The sequence below is a fragment of the Podarcis pityusensis genome, assembly GCF_964106645.2.
Source record: "Podarcis pityusensis genome assembly, chromosome: 6".
NCBI lineage: Eukaryota > Metazoa > Chordata > Lepidosauria > Squamata > Lacertidae > Podarcis > Podarcis pityusensis.
In genome coordinates, this window is record NC_138030.1 from 4,795,170 (window position 1) to 4,820,613 (window position 25,444).

General features: G+C 46.2%; 1 protein-coding gene and 1 long non-coding RNA gene across 2 annotated transcripts in view; both read right to left on the reverse strand.

Moving 5' to 3' along the window:
- Positions 1 to 25,444, reverse strand: part of LOC308480345 — a 111,662-nt gene that overhangs the window by 8,947 nt on the left and 77,271 nt on the right. The window lies entirely within an intron of this gene.
- Positions 872 to 24,139, reverse strand: PDYN (prodynorphin). Its single transcript, XM_081011570.1, has 3 exons — positions 23,880 to 24,139; positions 5,344 to 5,488; positions 872 to 3,945 (listed from the first exon to the last, which is right to left on the reverse strand). The coding sequence occupies exons 1-3, from the start codon at positions 23,903 to 23,905 to the stop codon at positions 3,274 to 3,276; spliced, it is 843 nt and encodes a 280-aa protein (XP_080867696.1). The 5' UTR covers positions 23,906 to 24,139; the 3' UTR covers positions 872 to 3,273.

Below are 25,444 nucleotides of genomic sequence, written 5' to 3' on the forward strand. Positions count from 1 at the left end.
GCGGATTTTTCACTCTCTAGCAAAACGCAACTTTCTAATTTGGTCGCTCGTGGCTTGGACAAGTGGTGATCTGCTTCTGAGGGTAAGATCGCCCTGGCCTTCAAAACCCAGTGGCAGATGCCACTCTCTGTGGGACATAGTGCCAATCAGGGCCGTCTTTACCCGGGCATGCAAGGGGTGCAGGGCACCCGGGCGCTGAATTCTGGAGGGTGCCAGACACCCGCCGCTGAAGCCGCCTAAGCTCCCCAGGGTGGTTGGCTCGTGGCGACACCACTTACCCAACCCCAACCTCCCCTTCCCTGGCCGCTGTCAAAGTTGACCACTGGGCGCTGCATTGCAATGGAGAGAAGGGAAGTGGGGGAAGGAGGAGGAGGAGGAAGAGGAAGGAAAGCGGAGGGATTGAGATCGCGCCTGTCCCAGCTGCTGGAAACAAGCACCACTGATCCGCGCTTAGCCCCGCTCGCCAGGTGGCAGCTGCGCACCCACAAGAGAAGCCGATCGCCCCCAGAAATGCTGAGAGGGAGACCCCGGCCACCCCCAGTGCATAGCTGTCAACATTTCCCTTTTTTTAAGGGAAATTCCCTTATTCCGCAAGAAAAGGGAAAAGTTGACAGCTATGCCCAGTGGCTCCTGGACGGGTCTGGGAGTGGCAGAAGCAGCCAGCAGAACAGGGAAGTGGGGTGGGGGGGTGCCCTATGCCTCTGATACTACAGAGCCCCAAAGCGGAGCAGCCAATCTCTCTCTCTCACTCTCCCTTCCTTGGCAGATCTTCCATTTCTCTCCACTTCACCGCCTCTCCCTGCTCCTCCCGGCCTCTTCCTGATCCTCCCCAGCCACGACCATTCCGGTTTTCACCTCACAGCAGCAGCGCTTGTCAGACTCAATGGTGCCAGGGCAGGGCTAAACTAAATTTGGGGGCGCTGGGCGGATCTTTGCACCCCTGAGCCGAATATGCTAAAGATGGCCCTGGTGCCAATGTTGCAAAGTCCAAGCACGATGGGGTTGGGGCTTGGGGGGAAAATGGGTCTGAGTCAAGTCGGACACAGAATTCACTCCTCACCCCCCACATCATGGGTAGGCAGACTAAGGCCCAGGGGTCGGATCTGGCCCAATCGCCTTCTAAATCCGGCCCGTGGACGGTCTGGGAATCAGCATGTTTTTACACGAGTAGAATGTGTGCTTTTATTTAAAATGCATCTCTGGGTTATTTGTGGGGCATAGGAATTCCTTCATTTATTTTATTTTTCAAAATATAGTCCGGCCCCCCCGCAAGGTCTGCTGGACAGTGGGCTGGCCCGCTGCTGAAAAAGTTTGCTGACCCCTGCCTACATCATGTGAAAGACGGAGAAATTATTGTGTGATCTGTGAGCCACACGCTCTAATTGGCTCTGGGAAATGGGTGTTTGGGGTAGCACTTAGGAAACTGCATGAGCAGAAGAAATAAAAATGCAGACTTCCAGGGTGCAAACGCATCTATCACACCACATCTGGCTCAGCTAGGCGGCACAAAGGTTTTTACTTAATTTGAAGCTGGCATGATACAAACATCGGTTCCCATGGGGCACGCACTCTTTTCTCTGTTTTTGTTTGGGTTGGGGTTTTTTGCCCCACTGTCCTCTCGAGTCCTAAAGGTCCTGCATGACAGATTCCTTGCAAAGCCCGTCCACAGAGGGTGATTTCAAACACTACAAAGCAAACTGACTCTGGCTTGCCAGTCGCGACCCTGGGAACCTGTGTGCCTGTACGATGCGCGTGTTTTGAAACACCTCCTTGTCACATTTCACACTTGACATTTCAAAGGGAACACTTAAAGTAAATCATATATGCACAGTGTAAAGAGAGAGGGCGGCAGCCAGACTTTATCATACTTAGAGCAAACCCATTTGCCTGCTCCAGAGGTTCACAAAGTGGGCAAAATCACCCCCTGAGGGGCACTAGGATTATCTGGTGGGGGGCGCTGAGAGGCAAGGGGTGGCAGCTGGGCACTGGAGGTGGAAATGACTATCATAAAATCCTAGAGTTGGAAGGGGCCAGGGGACTCACGTTGTCCAACCTGTCCAACCACCGACAACACAGGAATATTTTTGCACAAAGTAGGACTCGAATCCACCACCCTGAGATTAAGAGTCTCATGCTCTACCGACTGAGTTATCTATCACTCTGTTGGCTCTGAAAAGCTGTCATCACTGGATCAAGTTCATGCATCTTGTTGAATTAATTAAACAGTTTTGATTTTGAATAAATGTGCAATTGACAGCTCAGTTGGCTAGAGCATGGTGCTGATGAAGCCAGGGTTGCAGCTTCGACCCCCGTATAGGACAGCTGCATATTCCTGCATTGCAGGGGGTTGGACTAGATGTTCTTCAGCTTCCCTTCCAACTCTGTGATACTAGGATTCCTATTGTGAACGTTATTATGTTATTATCTTCCTTAGTGGGCCGTGCAAACCACTATTCTGAATACTGCTTTTTATAGGATGGATGTGACACTATTTAAAGTTTTTAAAAAGTCTTGCTGTTTCCATTTGACTTTTCACTAACCAGTTGCTTTGCAGCTGTTTTTGGACTACAAATCCCATCAGTTTCAGACTGCACAGCCATACAGGTTGCGGCTGATGGGAGCTGTCATCCGAAACATCAGGAGGGCACGAGGTTGGGGAAGGCCGCTTTCTCCAGCTGAGGTTTGGACTGTGATTGCTTTGTACCAGCAGGTGTTTCCAAGCTATTACTCCTCAATGAGATTTGATTGCTGCTGTTTTCACCGTTTAAATTTGTTTACAGGCTGCACTTCTAAGCACGCTGGCTAGGAATTCAGAGGGATTTTACTTCCAAGCAAACAGGCTTAGGTGTGCACTTTTGGTGCGTTCCATTGATGTGGTTTTGTTATTGTACCGGCTAATTAGATTTGTTAGCCAGGCTAGATTCGTTTTTTGGCAGACAGGGAAACAAAATATTAATGACAGATGAGAACAAATCTCTTTAGAGGCTGGAAGCGGACAGCATCTCCATACATGCACCCCTCTTTCTAGAGATTGAGGACAGCACCAGAAAGCTGAATCTCAGGCCCTGAACCCCCAAACCCTGGCTTCCCTCCACCTCAAAATCCATGCTAAGCTACCCCATGATGTCGATTCATTCCTTCTCTATCAGGCCTGCCGGTGGCCCTTGCACTACTTGGCTGAGCACTGGGGTGAGCAGTTGGAGTGACCCACACAGTCTATATTTGGGGGTGTCGTGGCCGGAGGACGACTTGGGTTTCTGCCCAAAGCGGCTTCTATAAGTCATAGGCCTCCTCTGAGTAGGCGTTGGGCTCTTCCTCCGACCTGGTGGTCACCTTGAACTGGCGCCTCAGGAACCCTCCGTAGCGCTTCTGATTGTCCCACTTCAGCTTGGGTCGGATCCTGCGCATGAAGCCCCCGTAGCGCTTGTGCAGGTCCCCCAGCTCTTGCCTGCCCTCCTCGCCGACCGCCGTGTCTGAACCTCGCTTGGGGTACTTGCGGAGGAAACCCCCGTAGCGTTTCACCTCATCCTTGAGCAACCCCGCATCCGACTCTTCCCCATTGTAGGCCAAGTCCCCGGTCTCCAGAGCCGCCGGGTATTCCTCCTCAGCGCCCACCTCAGAGGCTGCCCTCTCCCCCACCTTCCGGAAGAATCCACCGTACTTCTTTGCCACGTTCCCCTTGGCAAGGGCGTTCTCGCGGAGGAGAGAAAAGATCTTGTTCTTGTCCAGCTTTTTCATGAAGCCTCCATAACGTTTGGCCGGCCCAGTGTACACCTCCCTGGGTCTAGGGTCACCTTCCTGTTCGGTCTCCTCCTCTTCATCCCCCTGGGATGGTCTGTCGGGCTCCCCCTCAATCAGGAAAGGGGCGAGGAAGGACAGCGCTTTCTTGCACTTCTCCCACTCAGCGCTGGACAGCAAGGAGCCTTGGCACTCCAGGGAGCATATCTGTAAGACACCAACGAAAGGGGCAATCTGGTCAACATTCCCTCCGTGGCCCAGAGATAGAAATTCTGTAAAACCCATTATCAGTGAGTGTCAGCATTGTGTATGCAAAAGGGAGGTTCGGTCGTAAAACTGGTAAGAACCAGTTTAGGAGGAATCTAACAGCTGAATGTTAGAGTGAAAAACAACTCCAGTTAAGGTATACAAGGAGAGCTCTGCACATCCAGTAACAATGGGTGGAGTAAAGTTGTCTTTGAAGGACTGCGGTTGGATGAGAGATGGTGGAACAGTGGGGTGTTGGAAGGTGATTGGCCGGGGGATGGATCAGCTGATGTTAAATGTAGGTATCCTCTCCATAGACACAGGAGAGGTGGGTCTCGTGCGATGTAATCCACAGGGAGCAGTCAAGTACAACATTCCTTGTTTTCCTAGAGTGGACATGCAAGGGAATGTTTGGTCCAGCCAGTCGAAACTTCCTGTTCCTCCTGGCCTGGAGCATCCTTCCTCTTGCATGTGACTAGTGGGTGGACGTGACCTTTCCAGACCAGGTCACAAAAGGACAAGGCATGCTGCCACTCCCTTCTTTTCCATCTTCCTTTCGTCCTGTGAACTGCTGGACTGCTAGCCTGCAGTCACTAGGTAAATCTCTCTTATGGGGTAAACCTGTATGTATATGTTTGAAACTTTATTTTCTGTTAAATTGTTTTTATTAATTTTCCAATAAAAAAAATCCAATTAACATATCAAATCAAAATCCAATAAAAATAAAAAAACTAAAATAAAAAAGATTGAATTATCTTCCAAATTGTAATTATTAATTTTTGGGACTTCCCATAGTCTGAACCTTGAAGCATAACTCCAAATCTCAATCCTGCCTCTTGTTGTTATTTCCATATTTCTACATTTCGATTTTAACACTCTAAGTATATGTTTGAAACTTTAAGCCTAAAGCCTGCCTTCAGAGATCACACTGCGCTCTGCCTGATCGTGAGTAAACTTTCTTTTTCTTGCTTATGAATAATACTGTGGTGTCTTTATTCTTTTAGGAGAGATTCAAGGGGTCTTACCAGGAAAATATCAGAACACATTTCAATCTGGACAAGCCAGATGGAATTGCGTATTGTCTTAAGAAACTCACACGAGTTTGCAACTAGTTTTCTTCTGTGTAAAGGGGAATGCGCTCTGCTACGTAAAGGAATTTGCTTGCGCAAGTTAGGAAGGATATTAATAAACAATATATCCTCTCCTGCCACCCTGAACATTCCCACAGGTCTGAGACCAAGATAGGTTACCAACAAAATTATGCTTGCATGTATGTTTTGCTTGCATAAACAGCATCCCAGATCGGATTAGGATTCAGGTGGGCAAGGGTAGCCAAGTCTTGACCGGGCTGCAACTTACCAAGGGGCTGACCAGCTTCTCCACATCCTGGCTGTGAAGAGCACATGCGGAGCACTGAGTGGAACAGTCTGCCGAAATCGAGGTAGCCAAACTGAGGCAAATGGCAAATGCCAGAAGCTGCCACTCCATTCTTGAAAGCAGGCACCTGAAGGAATTGGGAAGAGAGGTGAGTGAATGACAGAATGATTTCCAGGGGAGGAGTGACTTCTCTGAAATACCAGCACTGTTGAGAGCTCCATAGAATTTATTATTTATACCCCGCCCATCTGGCTGGGTTTTCCCCAGCCACTCTAGGCGGCTTCCAACAGAGTATTAAAATGGAGTGGTCTATTTAACATTAAAAGCTTCCCTAAACAGGGCTGCCTTCAGATGTCTTCTAAAACTCTGGTAGTTGTTCTTCTCTTTGACATCTGGTGGGAGGGCGTTCCACAGGGCAGGTGCCACTACTGAGAAGGCCCTCTGTCTGGTTCCCTGCAACTTGGCTTCTCGCAGTGAGGGAACTGCCAGAAGGCCCTCGGCACTGGACCTCAGTGTTCAGGCAGAAAGATGGGGGTGGAGACGCTCCTTCAGGTCTATTGGACCGAGGCCGTTTAGGGCTTTAAAGGTCAGCAGTAACACTTTTAATTGTGCTCGGAAACGTACTGGGAGCCAGTGTAGGTCTTTCAAGACCAGTGTTATGTGGTCTCGGCGGCCGCTCCCAGTCACCAGTCTAGCTGCCGCATTCTGGATTAGTTGTAGTTTCCAGGTCACCTTCAAAGGTAGCCCCACATAGAGAGCATTGCAGTAGTCCAAGCAGGAGATAACCAGAGCATGCACCACTCCGGCGAGACAGACAGCGGGCAGATAAGGTCTCATCCTGCATACCAGATGGAGCTGGTAGACAGTTGGACACAGAATTGACCTGCGCCTCCATGGACAGCTGTGAGGATCCCCAGGGGAAATCCCTGGCACCCCCAGAGAAACTACACAAGGCCTTTGGTCAAGAATTTGGAGTCTGAATAAGCTCCACCGAGGTCCTCAATCCAAAAAGCAAAAGGCCTTCATTCAATTATTTCTACACATGGAATTATATCTTGCTGATGTTTCCCATTGTTAGATTACTTCGAGATGCATAATGGGAAATGACTCATGAACGGAAGGAAGGAAATAAATAAAGGCAAGAAGGGAGAGGTTTAAGCAGTCTCAGCCACCATTTCTTTGCACAAACCAGCAGGCTCATGCAAGTGCCCTTTCCATTACTCCTTCCTCCCCAAGTCAGGAGGCTGCTCGGCATTCCCTGTGCAATGGCCTCTTGATTTAAGGCACCTTCCCACATGGCCTCAGGCAAGAGCAACCTAATGGCCCATTAAGAAGGCAGCTATTTGCCATCAACAACTGGCTGTACAAAAACCAGGAGAGGCAGTTATCTCAGTCAGCGTTAAGAGGATATATGTGCTATTTTTCTAGAAAAAGAGGTGCCAGAACTCACCATGAACATCTCCCTCGTTTTAGCAATGGCACCCACCTGAGAGGAGCTGGGACTGAATTCCAGCAAGTTTCAACTGAAAATACACTTTGTGTGTGCATGTGTGTATTCCAACCTATAAGTAAAGGTAAAGGGACCCCTGACCATTAGGTCCAGTTGCGGATGATTCTGGGGTTGCGATGCTCATCTCGCTTTATTGGCCGAGCTTCAGGTCATGTGGCCAGCATGACTAAGCTGCTTCTGGCAAACCAGAGCAGCGCACGGAAACGCCATTTACCTTCCCGCCAGAGCGGTACCTATTTATCTACTTGCACTTTGACGTGCTTTCGAACTGCTAGGTTGGCAGGAGCAGGGACCGAGCAACGGGAGCTCACCCCGTCGTGGGGTGGAATGTCCCAGGGTGCATCTGGCCTCATATTTGCATACTTTTCAAGATCAGGTCAAGATGCGCCTTTTCGCCCAGGTCTTTGCAGGCGGATGAAGGGATCGGAATATCTCACCTATTCCCACTTCCATATTGTCACCGGGCTGTGAGCTTTGGCAGAGGGATTTTGCTTCGGCTGGAAATGAAACCCCCCCCCCCAAAAGTACCAAAAAACTTTCAGGCAAACACTCTTCCTTTGTCTCTCCCCAGCTGCTAAGCCCCAGAGGGGTCCCTGTTCTGAATCCCTGGGGATCTTTTACGCTTGCTCTCTCCTCTCTGCTCCAGCTGACTTTCTCCTTAATGTCCTTTAATTGGGGCTGATGGAGAAATATGCTAATCCTCCCATATTCATTTGTGCTAAATTAAGCTGTAATTTGAATGATATGCATTATCATATGTCGAATTATCGACGTTAGCAGAACATAAATTCCACCGAGCTGCCGTGGCTCAGAGGCATGATTCACTATCTGATTACAATACTTTGCGATCTTTTGGCACCTTTTATCTGCTGATCGCAAATTGCCTTAAGAGCATTAATTAATAGAGCCTCCCAGAATGACTGCAGAGCCAAGTGCAGCTTGAGGGGGGAAAGGGAGTTAAAGGAGATCATTCTTTCCAAGGCTAAAGAAAAATAAAATAAAATTTCACCTCTACAAAAGAGAGGATATTGGTGGATTTAAATTCACAGCATGCTGTGCGTTGAAGGAGCACTATATGAAATTGATGTGCCGGTGGTATTTAACACCTATAAAGCTAGCAAAGATGCTTTAGACATAACTGCTTTAGACATACGTTGGAAATGTAAGGAGAAGGAAGGCACATTTGAACACATGTGGTGGACGTGCAAGATAACAAAAGCGTTCTGGGAAATTATATATAATGAGTTGAAAAAAAATGTTTAAAATAACGTTTGTTAAAAAACCAGAAGCCTTTTTTACTAGGAATCTTAGACGCAGAGATACCAAAGGAGCAGAAACGATTATTTATGTACATGACAAAAGCAGCGCAGATACTACTGGCCCAATGATGGAAAGAAGATAATGTCCCGACCAGAGACAAATGACTGATGAAGATGATGAACTATGCCGAAATGGCAAAATTGACCTGGAAAATCAGAAACCAGGAAGATAGAAACTTTAAGAAGGAATGGAAAATTTTATTAAGAGAACACTGTAAACAACTAAACATTTTGGCAGGATTTGAGTGACGCTTGTATTGCATTAAAAACTAAGGTTAAAACAAAAAAAGAGGACATTGGTGTTACGATATTCCGTTCCACCTTAACAGATATGTGGAGTTGTTGTATGTCAGATGTCTGTTTACATTCCAGCACAGCTTGCTGGGAACTTCCGTTGCATGTATAGCTTTTGCTTATGCTGTTTGCTTGGACACGAAGGGGAGCAGACATGTTTTTCCTTGTCCCGATACTGAATAAAATGCCTTAAATATGCTTTACACAGCCTCTCTCTGCGCTTCTGTTGCGAAGAGTTCTTATCTCTGCTGGCTTGCGTCCCCAATGCAGGAATCACAGCTAAAGAATCTCCCAACCTTTGCTGAAAAAACTTCCAATGGAGAAGAGTTTGCCACTTTCTGAGGGAGTCCGTTCCACTTCGGATATCTCAAAGGCTATCACAAGGAAGATGGAACAAGCTTGTTTTCTCCTGCTCCAGAGGCTAGAACCCGAATCAATGGATTCAAGTTACAATAAAGGAGATTCAGACCAAGCATCAGGAAGAACTTTATAATAATAATAATAATAAATTTTATTTATACCCCACCCTCCCCAGCCAGAGCTGGGCTCAGGGCAGCTAACACCAGTAAAATTACAGTAAAAACATAATGGGGGGGGACCAATTTAAAATACAGGTTAAAATGCAATTTAAAATGCAGCCTTTAAAAAGTAATTTAAAAATCACAAGGGGAGGGAAACATAAGGATCAGACTGAGTCCAAACCAAAGCCCAGGTGGAACAGCTCTGTCTTGCAGGCCTTGCGGAAAGATGTCAAGTCCCGCAGGGCCCTAGTCTCTTGTGACAGAGCGTTCCACCAAGTCGGGGCCAGTACTGAAAAGGCCTGGCCCTAGTTGAGACCAATCTAAACACCTTGCGACCTGGGACTTCCAAAATGTTGTCATTTGCGGACCTTAAGGTCCTCTGCGGGGCATACCAGGAGAGGAGGTCCCATAGGTACGTGGGTCCTCTGACAATAAAAGCTGTTTGACAGTGGAACGGACTCTGCTGGAGTGCGGGCAAGGAAGGAGGAGAGACTATCTTACCACAGATGTTTCATCAACTGCTCTGGCAGCCTTTTTGGCTAAGGTTTGGTGGGGGCAGATGCATTGCATAACTAAACCAATTTCCCACCGGTTGTTTTTGGTGCAGAATGCTCTGCTCACTTGCCAGTCCACAAACAGACAGACAGCAGTGAGGGATGTGCGGCTTGGTAGGTTCTTATATCATCCCTGCCATTCCTCTGAATCAGCTTGCTTCTATCGATTTCTCTCGGGATGATTTAAACGCTCTTATTAAAGCAGGAGGGGAGAGAATTAAATTTCTCATTTTGCTGCTGCCGGGTTGCGGAGCGCAGAGGCAGCTCTCGAACGGTGTGCCAAGGGCCAGTTTGGATGCGCAAATAACGATAGAGACAATGGTGCAATTAAAGATAAAATGCGCTTAGAGAAGACAGGCTTGTTTTTTATTTATATATATATATATATTTAAGAAATACACGCCAACAGACAGAACAAAAGTGACTTTTGCATGCAACTGCAAACTTGCCTGCAAGCAAAATCCAGGTGTGTGTTTGTGTGTGCTGTAAATTCAGGCATTCTCCTCGCCTCATTGCCAATGATGACATTTGTTCCACTCTTAATAACCCCAGCATTGTCTTAGTGCAGGGACGGGGAATCTGTGCCCCTCCTGATGTTGCTGGACTACAACTCCCATCATCCCCTAACAGATGCTTTAGTTGAGATTCCTGCATTGCAGGGGGTTGGACTAGATGACCCTCGGGGTCTCTTCCAACTCTTACAGTGCTATGATTCTGTGCTTCTATGAGTCTGGCTGAGGGTGGTGGGAGTTGGGAGTCCAGCAACAGGTCCCTCAGCCCTGCCTTAATGTGCCAGGCAGCTCTGCAGAGTCAGTGCTGCTGCTGTTAGTGGAAACCTCGTTCAGATACGTCCAGGTGTCTGCAAACCTCAAAGGGAGGCTGTTCCACCACCTCTCTCTTGGGGTGGGCATAAGGAGGAAGGTGGAAGCACGCTCTACTCTATAAAAGGCTAAAGCTTACTCAGATGGGAAGCATATTATTATTGTTAGAATTCCTGCTCCATGGTTGCAGTCATGGGATTGTTGTCTATCACATGACGGTGTATGTTTTCATTCCACAGAGTGGGAAGTGACAGAGACAGGATGTTTGTGTTACTGTGTTCTGTGAAGGCAGACTATTGTCCTTATTCTTTCTCTCTTTGCTGTCTGATGCCAAAGAGAGAGAGAGCCATGATGCAGTGCTCCGTGTGTGTTTATATGTAAATAAAGTAGATTAGCCAAAATGCTGAGTTGCTGAGGTCTGTCACGCGCAGGTTGCGCAAACTCTGCGGATCTCTAAGTGTGCCGGTGTTGGTTGGCATCGGTCGCTGTGATGTTCGGGCTGAAGAAAGCTTGTGAAGCTCCCGAACGATCGACCAGGAGGGAGGGAACATGCCAGTCGGGCATGTGTCTCTGCCAGAGTCCTACTCAAGTGTAGGCTGAACTCCTGACAATTATTTCATCATCATCATCATCATCATTGCAAATATAGCCAACATGGTGCTTTTCAGACATTATAGACTACAAATCCCATCATCGTTGGCAATTAGGCATGTTTTCTGAGCCTGATGGGAAGTGTAGTCCACAGAATCTGGAGGGTGCCAAAATGGGCTAAAGCATTACAGTGGTACCTCAGAAGTTGAACGGAATCCGTTCCAGAAGTCCGTTCAACTTCCAAAACATTCAGAAACCAAGGCGTGGCTTCTGATTGGCTGCAAGAAGCTCCTGCAGCCAATCGGAAGCTGTTGGAAGTCACATCAGATGTTCGGGTTCCAAAGAACACTCGAAAACTGGAACAATCACTTCCGGTTTTTGATCATTTGGGAGCCAAAACGTTTGACTCCCAAGGTGTTTGAAAACCAAGGTACGACTGTATTATTGTGTGTGTGTGTGTGTGTGTGTGTGTGTGTGTGTGTGTTTGTTTGTTTGTTTGTTTGTTTGTTTATACCCCACCTTTTTCCCTGATGGGACTCAATGCGTTGGGGGCTTTTTAGTTGTTTTCCAAAAAGGAAAAAAAAAAGACTGACAATGCAATTCTAAGCACGATTCCTCAGGAGTAAGTCCCATCATGTTGGGCTGACTCCCAGGTACATTGAGGCGTTGGTTAGAAAACATAATTATGCATGGCTTACAGATATTGGAGAGAGAGAATGTTTCTCTCTCCCATAATACTAGAATCCAGTCAGCTAATGGAATTCACTAGTTTGCCCATGTAAATCCAGCATCCTGTTTTTGCAACAGCCTGCTAGATGCCCACGAGAAGCCTGCAAGGGGGACCCAAGAGCAACAGCATTCTCCTGCCATTTGCAGCAACCGGTATTCAGACACATAACTGCCTCTTGTGAATGCAGAACACCATGCAGCCATCCTAGGTAGTAGCCATTAATAGCTTTGTTCTCCATGAAGTTGTCTAATCCTCTTTTAAAGCCACCTGAGTTGGTGGCCATCACTGCCTCCTGTGGGAGGGAGTTCCACAGTTTAACAATGCACTGGGGGCAGAAGAACTTCCTTTTTCTGTCCTAAATCCTGCAACATTCAGTTTCATAGGACGTCCATGAGTTCTAGTGTTATGAACAAGGGAGAGAGAAAATTCTCTATCCGCTTCCTTCATACCATGCATAGTGTTATATAGGGGTATAGGGTGTTAGGGGTGGTTCTGTGGTGGTTTGTCCACCTTTGGTCCCCATCCTGCACTTGGCTCGCACCTGTGGCTCCCAGAAGATGCCAGCATGCAACAGAGGCCACACCCCGGAAATGGCTTTGACTGGCTGGCTAAACCAGGTGAGAGGAACTGATGGGTCTCAGACCCTTGGTGAGTTGGGGGTTTCCCCTGTTGAGATTTCCATTCCACCTTAAGGAGCAGACGTGTGGAACTGTTGCGTGTCACATGTCTGTTTACATTCCAGCACAGCTTGCTGGGAACTTCCGTTGTGTATAGCTTTTGCTTTTCCCGTTCTCTCTGAGAAGACAAAGGGAGAGACGACATGTTTCTTTGTCCTGGTTTATGATTAATAAATCTGCAGTTGTAGTATGCTTTCACAAGCCTCACGCCTATTCTGTGTGCACAGTTCTATCTGCTGATAGTGTGCCCTGGCTTAGAAGCCCGGGTCGCTGATTTACGTCCTAGAAGAAGCCTATGGGTCTTCCAGCGGGATGGCTGGAAGGAGACGGCTCTCTGCATGTCAACATCCCCTGTATGAAAAGACAGGCTCAGGCAGACTGAGCGGATGAGACCAATAGTGGGTCCAGCAGTCAAGAAGGCTGCAGAAGGAAGTGAGAGGCACATGGGCTTATCAACCTGGGAAGGGAGCCCGTCTAGGAGAAGGAAAACTCTGGTCCTAAACCTCTGTTGCCTTGCGGCTATACCCATTCATGAGAAAGGCTTAGGGTGTAAACCCCGAATTAAAATCCATACCTACCCCCTTGCTGAACATTTTCAGGAGCAGAACAGACAAAGAAGTAAATCCTACAGAAATCTGGAGTGGAGTCCCTAAGATGGGTTGGTTGGACCCTTGAATGCCTCTTTCTGGCAACTCCTGCAGCCAAATTGGTGCCAAACGCATTGCTCCTCTTTCCTTTGGACCACACTAGTCGGGCCAAGAGGGGGGTCTTGTTGTCTGGGCAGCTCAGGACCTCCATCCACACTGCCCAGGCTTGTGCCCCAGGGAGTTCATTTCGGTGCTGCTAACACAACAGTTCGACTTTACCCCTGGAGGCGCACTCCGTTGTCTCTCGAGACAGACAGATGCCAACAACATCAATGACAGGTGTTCCTATGGATCAGGAATTGGTTGCATATCAGGAAGCATGGAGTAGGAGCAGGGCTGGGTTTAGGTTTGATGAGGCCCTAAGCTACTGAAGGTAATGGGGCCCTTTACATGTCCAGCTGTCCTTTGTCAACAACAAATTGTCACTGTTTTTTGTGTTGAATATATGCTATATGGAGGGACGGGGTGGTGCTGTGGGTTAAACCACAGAGCCTAGGGCTTGCCGATCAGAAGGTCGGCGGTTCGAATCCCCACAACGGGGTGAGCTCCCGTTGCTCAGTCCCTGCTCCTGCCAACCTAGCAGTTCGAAAGCACGTCAAACTCCAAATAGATAAATAGGTACCTGCTCCGGTGGGAAGGTAAACGGCATTTCCATGGGCTGCTCTGGTTCGCCAGAAGCGGCTTAGTCATGCTAGCCACATGACCCGGAAGCTGTACGCCGGGTCCCTTGGCCAATAAAGCAAGATGAGTGCCGCAACCCCAGAGTCGGCCATGACTGGACCTAATGGTCAGGGGTCCCTTTACCTTTACCTATATGCTATATGTGGTAATTTATGGACCTAGTAGGTATCTAAAGCCATTTGCACGTAACAAAATATGTATTTTATCAAAGTAATTGTTGAACTGAAATACAATGAAGAAGAAGTATATTAATAGTGAAATACTGGGGGGGGGCAAGAGCTTGGGGCCCTAAGCTACGGCTTGTTTAGCTTATACGGTCTCATTCCTGGGCATTCACAGTCCAGGAATTCACCACTGTAGGAATAAATGGACAATTCTTCTGATGGAGGGATGTAGCGTCTCCCCACCCACAAGGATCAATATTTGGACTGTGCTTTTTAACTTGTTTATAAATAATATTGCATTAAGGGAGAGCAGAGGGGTCGCCAAGTTTGCTTATGATGCTTAATAGTTCCAGGTCCTTAAACCTGGAAGCGTTTGCAAAGCACTCCAAAAGGACCTCTCAATTGAGTGAATGGGCAATAAAATGTCAAATGCAACTCAAGGTAAACAAATGTGAAGTGATGAACACCAGGGCAAAACGAAATTTTAATTTCACATATATGCTTATGGGGTGTGAAATGGCTGTGAATGCCCAGGAATGAGACTCTTTGGGGTCGCAGTTTATTCACCCAGATTTGCTTTTACAAAGCTTACACAGCGTTTATATGATGTACAACGTTTACTGAGCATCTGTTCCTATTTGTTTCAGGAATGATTATATAGGAATGAGCATTCATCCTGCTTTGATGGTGGGGCGGTTTATACGTCTTCCCATAAATGGCTCATTCATTCCACACTCCTTGCATTTCCCTGTCACTTTCCAAGCCACAAATAAAACAAGATGTTTGTTTAAGTGGATTTTTTTTACGCTAGGGAGACAGAGCTTTTTCATCCACCATCCTAAAGTTCTGTTATGCACTCGAATCCCTTCCACAAAATGTTGGCCCTTCTGGGTCGCAATCTCTCTTCTCCATTTTACATTCAGTCAGCTAACCAGATGAAGATCAAATTGCTCCGTATAGTTAAAGCTATGGTTTTCCCAGTAGTGATGTATGGAAGTGAGAGCTGGACCATAAAGAAGGCTGATCGCCGAAGAATTGATGCTTTTGAATTCTGGTGCTGGAGGAGACTCTGGAGAGTCCCATGGACTGCAAGAAGATCAAACCTCTCCATTCTGAAGGAAATCAGCCCTGAGTGCTCACTGGAAGGACAGATCCTGAAGCTGAGGCTCCAATACTTTGGCCACCTCATGAGAAGAGAAGACTCCCTGGAAAAGACCCTGATGTTGGGAAAGATGGAGGGCACAAGGAGAAGGGGACGACAGAGGACGAGATGGTTGGACAGTGTTCTCGAAGCTACTAACATGAGTTTGACCAAACTGCAGGAGGCAGTGGAAGACAGGAGTGCCTGGTATGCTCTGGTCCATGGGCTCACGAAGAGTCAGACACGACTAAATGACTATACAACAAAAGAGGGGGTTGGCAAATAAGCAGCTGTAGGTTGTCAAGTGTAAGGTGAGAAAAGCTGCAGGTGCAGAACTTGAATGTTTTGCACCGCATTTGAAATTCCTACCTCCTTTGCACCTGGTCATCCTGCATCTGAGATGGAGAGCCTGTGGCTTGCCAGATGTTGCTAGACAACAAATCCCTTCATCCCTGATGATTGGCCAGGCTGGCAGGAGCTGATGGGAGTTGGATTCCAACAACCTCTGGTTCTCCAGCCCTACCTTACGCGCTAACATAAAACAGGCTTCTGTAGCCACACCTGAATCGTCAGAAGACACAGACCCAGCAGAAGCCAGAGAAATGGCCAGGGCACTCGATTGCACAACAGTTGTAGAACTGCATGCACCAATCACATTTTTTATTGCAATGGCACTCCTTAGGAGCAAATATTTATTTGGAGAAAGGAAGGACCATTGCTCATTACCCTTGAAAGTGACCCAGAAACTACATCTAATCCAGAACGCGGCAGCTAGACTGGTGACTGGGAGCGGCCGCCAAGACCACATAACACCGGTCTGAAAGACCTACATTGGCTCCCAGTACGTTTCCGAGCACAATTCAAAGTGTTGGTGCTGACCTTTAAAGCCCTAAGCGGCCTCGGTCCAGTATACCTGAAGGAGCGTCTCCACCCCCATTGTTCTACCCGGACATTGAGGTCCAGCTCCGAGGGCCTTCTGGCGGTTCCCTCACTGCGAGAAGCCAAGTTACAGGGAACCGGGCAGAGGGCCTTCTCGGTAGTGGCACCCACACTGTGGAACGCCCTCCCACCAGATGTCAAAGAGAACAACAACTACCAGACTTTTAGAAGACATCTGAAGGCAGCCCTGTTTAGGGAAGCTTTTAATGTTTGATGTATTACAGTATTTTAATATTTTTTTGGAAGCCGCCCAGAGTGGCTGGGGAAGCCCAGCCAGATGGGCGGGGTATAAATAAATTATTATTATTATTATTATTATTATTATTATTATTATTATTATTTTAGAGCGGAAGGTCCTAGACTCAATCACTGGGATACCCAGGTAGTGCAAGAAGAGACCCTTGTCACACCCTGGAGAGCTGCTGAAATTACGGTTGCCTCCAGGCTGCTAGTATTTTGCAGGCGGAATTAAATATATACCAGAAATTCGGGGTTGCACTGTTAAAGTAGGTTAAAGAGCTCTGTCATCCTACCACCATTAAAAAAACCAACAACTAACTTTTTAAGTCAGTTTATCTAAGGAAGTCAGACTATCCTCCACCAGGGCCAGGGCCTTCTCAGTGATGGGTCCAACCTGGTGGAATTCTCTGTCCCATGAGACTGGGGCCCTGAAGGATTTAACCTTCTTCTGCAGGGCCTGTAAGACAGAGCTATTCCGCCTGGCTTTCAATCTGAACTTAGCCCGATCTTTTATTCCCCTTCCTTCCCTCTCCTTTTTATGAAGATTACCCGCTCTGGCATCCCACAGCTAATTCTCCCCTGGTCTCCTCGCTGGCCCAAACAGGACTAATTTAGCCAGCTAGCCCTGGTGATCATCTAATGTTTATTGGATGGTTTCCCCCCTAAATTGATTTTTGAATTCTGAATATATTGTTATTCACGTTTTATACTATTTTTTGTTGCATCAATTAAGTGTTTTAAATTTGTTGTTAGCCACCCTGAGCCCGGTTTTCTGAACTGGGAAGGGCGGGGTATAAATAAAAATTTATTATTATTTATTATAATTAGGAAGGTGATGAGGAACCACACTGCAAATTGTGGGGTGAAGGAATCCTTAACTGGAAAACATATAAACACCATGCAAGAAAATTAGGATGCATGCTCACTGGTGTTGGATAGAAAAGGAAGGGGCCTGCATGGGAGACTGGTCAGATACGATACGATACGATACGATATCTTTATTGTCATTGTCCCTTGCGGAACAATGAAATTGAAAACTACATAAAACTACATAAAAACTACATAAAACTACCACAAAACTACATAAAACTACATAAAAACTACATAAAACTACATAAAAACTACATAAAACATTCAAAAACCCCTAAAAACTCTAAAACCCCATTTTAAAACACACTATACTACAGACCCCTTATGCTGCGTTTAGAACCAGAATTGCATTAGCGTAGAAACTGTTTTTCAGGCGGCTAGTCCTGGCCTTTATAACCCTATACCTTCTTCCAGAAGGCAGAAGCTGAAAGAGATCATTTCCGGGGTGCGTACTATCATGTGCTATCTCTGCCGCTTTCTTATGGCACCTGGCAGCATAGATTTGATCTAAGGTGGGAAGAGTGCACCCAATTATTCTCTCTGCAGTCTTTACAACCCTGGATAGCATTGTTTTTTCCCTGGCCGTGCAGCTCCCAAACCACACGCACAGACCATAAGTTAGTACGCTCTCTACAGTGCAATGGTAGAATGCCATCAACAGGTCCTTTGAGAGATTGTTTTTCCGGAGGATTCTCAGAAAATATAACCTCTGCTGTGCTCTCTTCACCAGGTCTTTGCTGTTCTCTCCCCAGGTTAGGTCGTCTCTCAACTCCATTCCCAGAAATCGAAACACTGAGACCTGGTCAGTGGTCTTCCTCAGAGGGTGAGACTGAGGAAGGGGGAAGCTCCCCAGTGAAAGCTGGGGAGGGGGGATTCCCGTCTCTGTATGTGGATTGAAGATTAAGATATAGGGGCAATAGGAGGCTATAGATATATTATTCAAAATAAAACAGAAAATTACCATACTTTTCCATCTATAAGTCTATTTTTTTTTTACTCTAAAATAATGTTCAAAATCGGGGCTTGTCTTATACATGAATATCTTTTCCCCCATTTTCTTAAATTGGAGTCCCCAAGAATGGGGGGCGCCTTATACATGGGGGCATCTTATACACGGAAAAATACAGTATATGTTATTCTTATTTTATTTCAGTTCTTTTTCTCTCTCTTTTCTTCTCAACTCTTTTTCTTTCTTTTTCTGTCTTGTTTTTTGTTATTTCTCTTTAGACCACTTTGGTTTTTACTGCATTATATGTTAAAAACATTTAATAAGATTAGGGGGGGAGGAGAGAATACTCACTGAAGACTAGACATAGTCTACCCCTCTGGTATTGGATGTTTCAGCTGAGTTTCCTATGAGTCTATGTTTTTCTGCTTCAACAATATTTCATTATGCTCCTATCACTTTATGTAATTGTATTTTGTATAAATTATAAAAAATTATAAATAAAACATGTTCGATTTACAAACAAAACATTTAAACAGTCATCTTTCTAATGCTAGGATGGGTTTTTGTTAGGGGGTAGAACCTCATATTTGTATTCATTTGTATTTATTTTTACTTATGGGGGGCAGTTGCCCCTCTAGGCTACGCTGCCCCACAGGAAGGAAACAAGGTTGGAAGGGGACCGCGGTCGGGAAAAGGTTGAGGAATATTGATTTAGAGGAGTCCTTAGTGGACAATTATGAGCAGATGGACCAATGGTCTGAGTCAGTATAAGACATGGGTAGGCAAACTAAGGCCCGGGGGCCGGATCCGGCCCAATCGCCTTCTCAGTCCAGCCCACGGATGTTCCGGGAATCAGCGTTCTTTTACATGAGTAGAATGTGTCCTTTTATTTAAAATGCATCTCTGGGTTATTTGTGGGGCATAGGAATTCATTCATGTTTTATTTTTGTTCAAGATATAGTCCGGCCCCCCACGAAGTCTGAGGGACAGTGGACCGGCCCCCTGCTGAAAAAGTTTGCTGACCCCTAGTATAAGACATGTCTTGGGGCGGGATTTGGGCTGGAAAGAGGTGCAGAAGGTTATATTCTGCACAATGCACTCCTGATCCAGTTCAGAACCCCTCCCCACCAGTGCCAGATTTACGTATAAGCTAAACAAGCTATAGCTTAGGGCCCCACTCTCTTGGGTGGCCCCAAAAAAATTAAAGGGGAAAAAACCTGGATGTACATTTCCAAAACATAAGATAAAAAACAAATAAAATAAAACCTACATACAGCAACAGTGTTTTGTGTTGTGTAGGCTCCTATTTGTAATGTGCAAATGGCTTTAGATACCTATTAGGTCCATAAATTACCATACAGCATATATTCAACACAGAAAACAGTGACAATTTGTTGTTAACAAAGGACAGCTGGATGTATAAAGGGCCCCGTTACCTTCAGTAGCTTAGGGCCTCATCAAACCGAAATCCGGCCCTGCTCACAACTGCTTTTTTAAAAATAAAAGAAAACAGAAGCAGCTCAGGATAAGCACACTCAAAACAAAAAAAAAGCCCTAACATTTGAGAAAGCCCTAATTTTACACTGGGCTTTTACACGGCTGTGTAAAGGCGGTGTCTCAACAGGTACGCCCACAATTTTGCTGCATGAATATTGGCAGGTGCTGAACTGCTAAACTTTCCCCCCACATTTTAATTTCTGCAAACACAGCTTGGGTTTCAAAAAACCCCAAAGTGGATGATGCCCCATGGCTGAGCTTTGTCAATGTTACCTCTGGTGTCAAGCTGGGAAAGGAAAACGGACAAGTGTGTTTGTGTGTGGATTAATGTATCTGCAGCACTGGAGAGAGCACCCACAACACTGCGTAAAATAAACACTCTTTTTTTAATAAAAGGAAAAAAGACCACATTGCAGGGAAAGGTTGAAGGCATCGCTGTAAGAGATTTCATAAAGTTCACTGGTGTTTACCGCTTTTTTATTATTATGGCTTTTTAAAGTGGTCAGAAGAGCACTTTTCTCAGGTAAAAATAACATATTGAATCTGGGGGTGGGGGACAGGAAATGCAATTTGTTCGCAATGGAAATGTTGCTTTGGGGAAACGCTTGAGAATTCCCCCCCCCCCCAGTGAAAACGGAGTAATAACTCCCCTGCTTTTATTGAAAACATTTGAGAACTCTGTCCAGAAAAAAAACAACTAAAGCAAAGTGGTAATGAGACGCAATAAAAACATTGCAGAGTCTTCCATATTCCGACAATTGTATATGCCAGGCTTCATCAACCTGGTGTCCTCCAGATGTTTTGGTTGTGTTATAGGATTTATAAGGTCTTAAATATATAATATATATAATAAATGTTCATAAATGTAGGCAAACACATACATAAGTATATAAACCACGTGTCTGAAACAGTACAGAAGAACAATCCTGGAGCCATTTTGGCTCTCCCAAATTGACCTCAAATATTTCTCTGCAAGGAGGAAGGAAATCGGGAAAGCTTTCCAGTTGTCTTTGGACTGTAGGGGCTTACACACCTCCCTGTAAATACAGTCTGGCAAGTGGAGCTGACAGAAGATGAAGTCCAAAACATCTGGAAGACACTGAGATGGCGAAAGCCTGCTTATTGACTCAGCATCCATGTTGGACTTTACGGCAATAAGGGTTGTTCGACAGTGGAACGGACCACCTTGGAAGTGGCAGACTTTTCTAAACAGAGGTTGGATGGTCATCTGTCTTGTATGATCTAGTTGAGATTCCTGCATTGCAGGGAGTTGGACTAGATCATGGGTAGGCAAACTAAGGCCCATGGGCCGGATCCAGCCCAATTGCCTTCTAAATCCGGCCCACAGACGGCCCAGGAAGCAGCGTGTTTTTACATGAGTAGAATGTGTCCTTTTATTTAAAATGCATCTCTGGGTTATTTGTGGGGCGTGCCTGGTGTTTTTACATGAGTAGAATGTGTGCTTTTATTTAAAATGCACCTCTGGGTTATTTTTGTGGGGCATAGGAATTCATTCATATATATTTTTTCAAAATATAGTCCGGCCCTCCACAAGGTCTGAGGGACAGTGGACTGGCCCCCTGCTGAAAAAGTTTGCTGACCCCTGGACTAGATGACCGCCGGGGTCCCTTCCAATTCTATAATTCCGCGTGGTATTTCAGCAGCCTAAAATGGGAGGGGGAAGAAACTGCCCCGATTTATTAGGGTTTCCATATCTGGCTTTCTAGACGTGATCTTTATTGCCCACTGGTTATGCTATATTGTTTTATTTGCCTTGGCATTTTGTGACTGTGGTGTAAAAAAAATGGATTTGATGTTGCAGAGAAAATTATTGTTTTGGGTGCTTGGGAAAGGGTGTGACCGCAGAGCCCTGGTTTTCAAGAGACTTTTCTTTATGGAAATACACAGCACGACTCACAGCAAACATGGGAAGAGCCCAACTGGATTCGACCAAAGGCTCATCTTCTCCAGTCACACGCTGCCAGGGGGGTCTCCCACCACTGTTGTGTCCCTTCGGCAGGGGTACACTGCTTTTTTGACATGGGGGTTCCACTTAGATAACTTAGCTAATGGGAGACTTAGCCTCCATGAATTGTTCTGTCCATTTGGAATATATATATATATTTATACCACCTACTTTGGACAGATGAAATTTAAGTAAAGATCACAAGTGGTCTGCCAGGGCAAAGACAGTTTTCTGAAGTCGGAATCTCCATTGCTGATGGTTCATTTGGTGATAATTTCTCTTTGTATGTGTAGCTAGGGATACAGTACTGAATATATAACTAGTGACGAAAATGAGAAATGAGAAATGGACCTTCTATGAATACACTTTCTAGAGGTGGGAGGTGAGGATGTGGGGGACAGATAGCTTTGCTCCCTAGGGATTTTTTTAAGCCCTCTGATTCACAGGGAGGAGGACAGTAGTCTCCAGGAAGTTCGCCTTGTGCAGGAGAATGTCCCAATCAGCACTGGATTTAGGGCGGTGCAGACAGCTCCCTCGCAGAGGGCGCCGAGCCAAGGGGTTGCAAAATTGAGACACTCCATCATTGCAAAGATCAATTTGGGGGCACCAGATTTTGGGCTCGCTCAGGGTGCCATACTGCCAAAGATTACCTCTGATCCCCAGTCTTCCACACCCTGGTGCCAGTTGAGTGGCATCGTAGTCCCAAACATCTGGAGAGCACCAGGTTGGCAAAGGCTGGACCACACTTAGGGCAAAATTCCTGTTCATTCCAATAGGAATTGTGTAAGAGAACTTCCCAGTGCAATGTTGGTGCACAAAGCATCACCCATTCCCACCACCCTTCTGAGTAATACCCCACCCCACCCTCTCACTATATATAAAGGGCTGGTAGCTTCTCTTTCGGTGTATCCGAAGAAGTGTGCATGCACACGAAAGCTCGTACCAATAACAAACTTCGTTGGTCTCTAAGGTGCTACTGGAAGGAATTTTTTTCAATTTTGTTTCGACTACGGCAGACCAACACGGCTAACTACCTGTAACTAAAGCATCCTTTGTTCTCACTCTTTTAAACGGCTTCTAGACAATCAGCCTTGAGGCTGCTCAGTCAAATCCAGTGGACTGGGAAACAATAGCAGAGCTAGAGAAAAGGGAGAGGTAAGCTGCGGTCTTGGATGTGTCTCCTCAGAAGTAAACCCCATTTAGTTCCATGGAGCTTACCCCCAGAGGCTAGGACCAAAGCAATGGCTTCGAGTTACAAGAAGGGAGATTCCGACTAAACATCAGGAAGAACTGTCTGACAGAAAGAGCTGTTCCTCCATGGAACAGGCTCCCTCGAAAGGTGATGGACTCTCCTTCCTTGGAGGTTTTTAAGCAGAGGTTGGATGGTCATCTGTCATGTATGATCTAGTTGAGATTCCTGCATTGCAGGGGGTTGGACTAGATGACCTTGGGGTCCCTCCCAACTCTACAGTTCTATGATTCTATGATAGTTAAGTGCGCACAGGACTGCAGTCATAAGTGCTTTAGGCTGCCAATCAAACCCCAGTTACCAAGCCGTAAGCCCCACTGAATTTTATGGGACTTACTTCCGAGCAGAACTGCTGTTAAAAGTCCCATTGACTTCAACAGGCGTGTGCCCGAAATCAAACTGGTTCGAGTTCTTAATTCTGTCTGGACTGTGCCCACTATTTATTTCTCCTGGCAAAAATCACAAGAAATGCACACAGATTTTCTCCAGCAATAGAGGAAACCCCAATCAAATATGCTCACGGTTCAAAGAAATCACTTGTAGCAAACAAGCGAACCGGAAAGGAACTTTTGTGGTATATAAAAAAATGCACATTCTTTAACAAAAAAAAAACCAAATAATTTTATCTCCTTTCCTTTCGGCTGAAAGTTAGGAATGCATGGCAACAAGACTGATCTTAACGCACTGGCAAGATTTTCTTTGCTGGCTCCCCCTGAGTTAAAACTGGTGCGTGCTTCGAAGTGGAATGGATATAATAAACAGGCAGAGTTCAGAAATCCATTGCTAAGGATTGGGGGTGAGTGGAGAATAGAGACTCATCTCTCTCTATATATATCATTTAATTGCTTCTGGTTTTCGCAGTACAGTCTCACAGGCACCTACTCAGAAGCAAGCCCCGCTGAGTTTCAGTGGGACTTACTCTCAACTAAGTGTGTGGGTGTGCCGAATCGGAGCCCTGCTGAACGCAAAGCGGGCAAACGCCGCCAGATTAAAGAGCGTTCCCTGGTTGCCAGTGGCGAAACTGAGGCTGAGGTGGTGAAATAAATCAATGGGTGGAGAAACGAAGAAGGTTTTCGAGGAGGACAAAGGATTGCACAGCAGCCGGCGTGGGAAAGGAGGCAAATGACACACAGAGAGAGGGAAAAGTGAAGGTGTTACCTGCGCAAAGAACTCCCAAAGTTCATGGAGACGCTTCTTCAGAGAGTTGGCCTCAGGTGGGTTCTCTGGGCAGAGACGCGAAAGTTGCAGGTTCCTCTTGCAGGTGTGCGCGCAGCCCGCTTTGCGCTTTAGTTCATCCTTGGGAGGCGGCCGATGGAGCGGCGGTGAAGGTGCTGCGACCCCTTCTTTGCTTCGCAGCTCGGGTTCTTTCTTCCCCCTTTTGCAACGGGTTCCTCCCCTTGCCCCTCTTTTTATTGACACGCCGCCGCCTCCTGCCACACAGCCCCAGCGCAGCTCAAGCTCTCCCGAGCCAATAGGGGAAGACGGAAGCTCTGAATAATGAGAAGCATCATCCGGCTCTTCGACACCTCCATAGGGGGAAAGGAAGGGCACCAGCAGATCCTGGCTAGAGAGCCTTTCTGCAGGAGTCGGGGGGCAGCGGAAAAGAGCTGGCGAGGCGCAAACTTCATTCTCCAAAACAAAACCCCTAGATCTCAGAAGCAATTCCCTCTGGATGCATAGGGTGTCCATCACAATAAGGGCCCCTTCACACATTACATTTCTTAGGCGACTATTACGGAGTTTGAAATCGATACCCCCAAAATGGCAAAAAAAAAAGGGACTTTGCAGCAGCAGGCAGAAATCCCTGCCAGGGTCGCAAGACAGGCTCCCCTCCCGGCTAAAAGGACACAATCCTGGCAAACCCAGGTCAGTGAGAAATGTCCCCGAATGTGAAGAAAAAGAAATGCATATCCACAGACATTTGGGAAACCACAGCAAACTTGCTTTGGGGAATTAAGGGGGAGTTTGGGAGAGCCTTCCTGTTGCCCTCTGGTCCTGCTTGACGGGCTTCCCATAGACATCCACTTGGCCTCTGTGAGATCAGGAATTTAATAATAATAATAATAATAATAATAATAATAATAATACTTCGCCCATCTGGCTGGGTTTCCCCAGCCACTCTGGGTCGCTTCCAACAAAGTATTAAAATACAGTAGTCTGTTAAACATTAAAAGCTTCCCTAAAGAGGGCTGCCTTCAGATGTCTTCTAAAAGTCTTCTAAAAGGAAGCTGGACTAGATGGGCCTTGGGCTATTCTATAATTATTTGGTTTTTTTTTTTTTATTTAACAAATTGATATACCATTTGATTGTAAGTTTAAAAAAGCACACCCTCTAAGTGGTTTACAATAATATAAAATAAAGCATTAAAATGATAAGTAAAAGCAGTTAAAAGCAGGCAGTATAAAAAAATTAAAGTTGATTTAAAATCAACAGGAGCTTAAAAAAAAAATACAGCACATATAACTTTTACAGGTCCCTGGCTAGGCTTTCATGAATAAAAAAAGTATCACGTAGGCATCAAAAACAGTACAGCGAAGGCACCTGTATGATGTCGATAGGCAGGGAGTTCCAAAGATCGATTTCTTACAAAGGGGGAATGGGTTTTATTTGACACCTGTAGCAGCGACAGTACCGCAGATCAAAGGAGTCGAGCGGGCATATCTGGGATAAGGCAAACACATGGAGACTCAAGGAATTGGTGCATTGAACTCAGCCTTGTCTT

Excerpts from the sequence above, each read along its gene's own strand:
- PDYN (XM_081011570.1), bottom strand. The coding sequence starts at position 23,905 with ATGAACTTTGGGAGTTCTTTGCGCAG. Across the intron at positions 5,489-23,879 it reads TTTGGGAGTTCTTTGCGCAG|GTGCCTGCTTTCAAGAATGG; the intron begins GTAACACCTTCA and ends CAATTCCTTCAG. Across the intron at positions 3,946-5,343 it reads AGAAGCTGGTCAGCCCCTTG|ATATGCTCCCTGGAGTGCCA; the intron begins GTAAGTTGCAGC and ends GGTGTCTTACAG.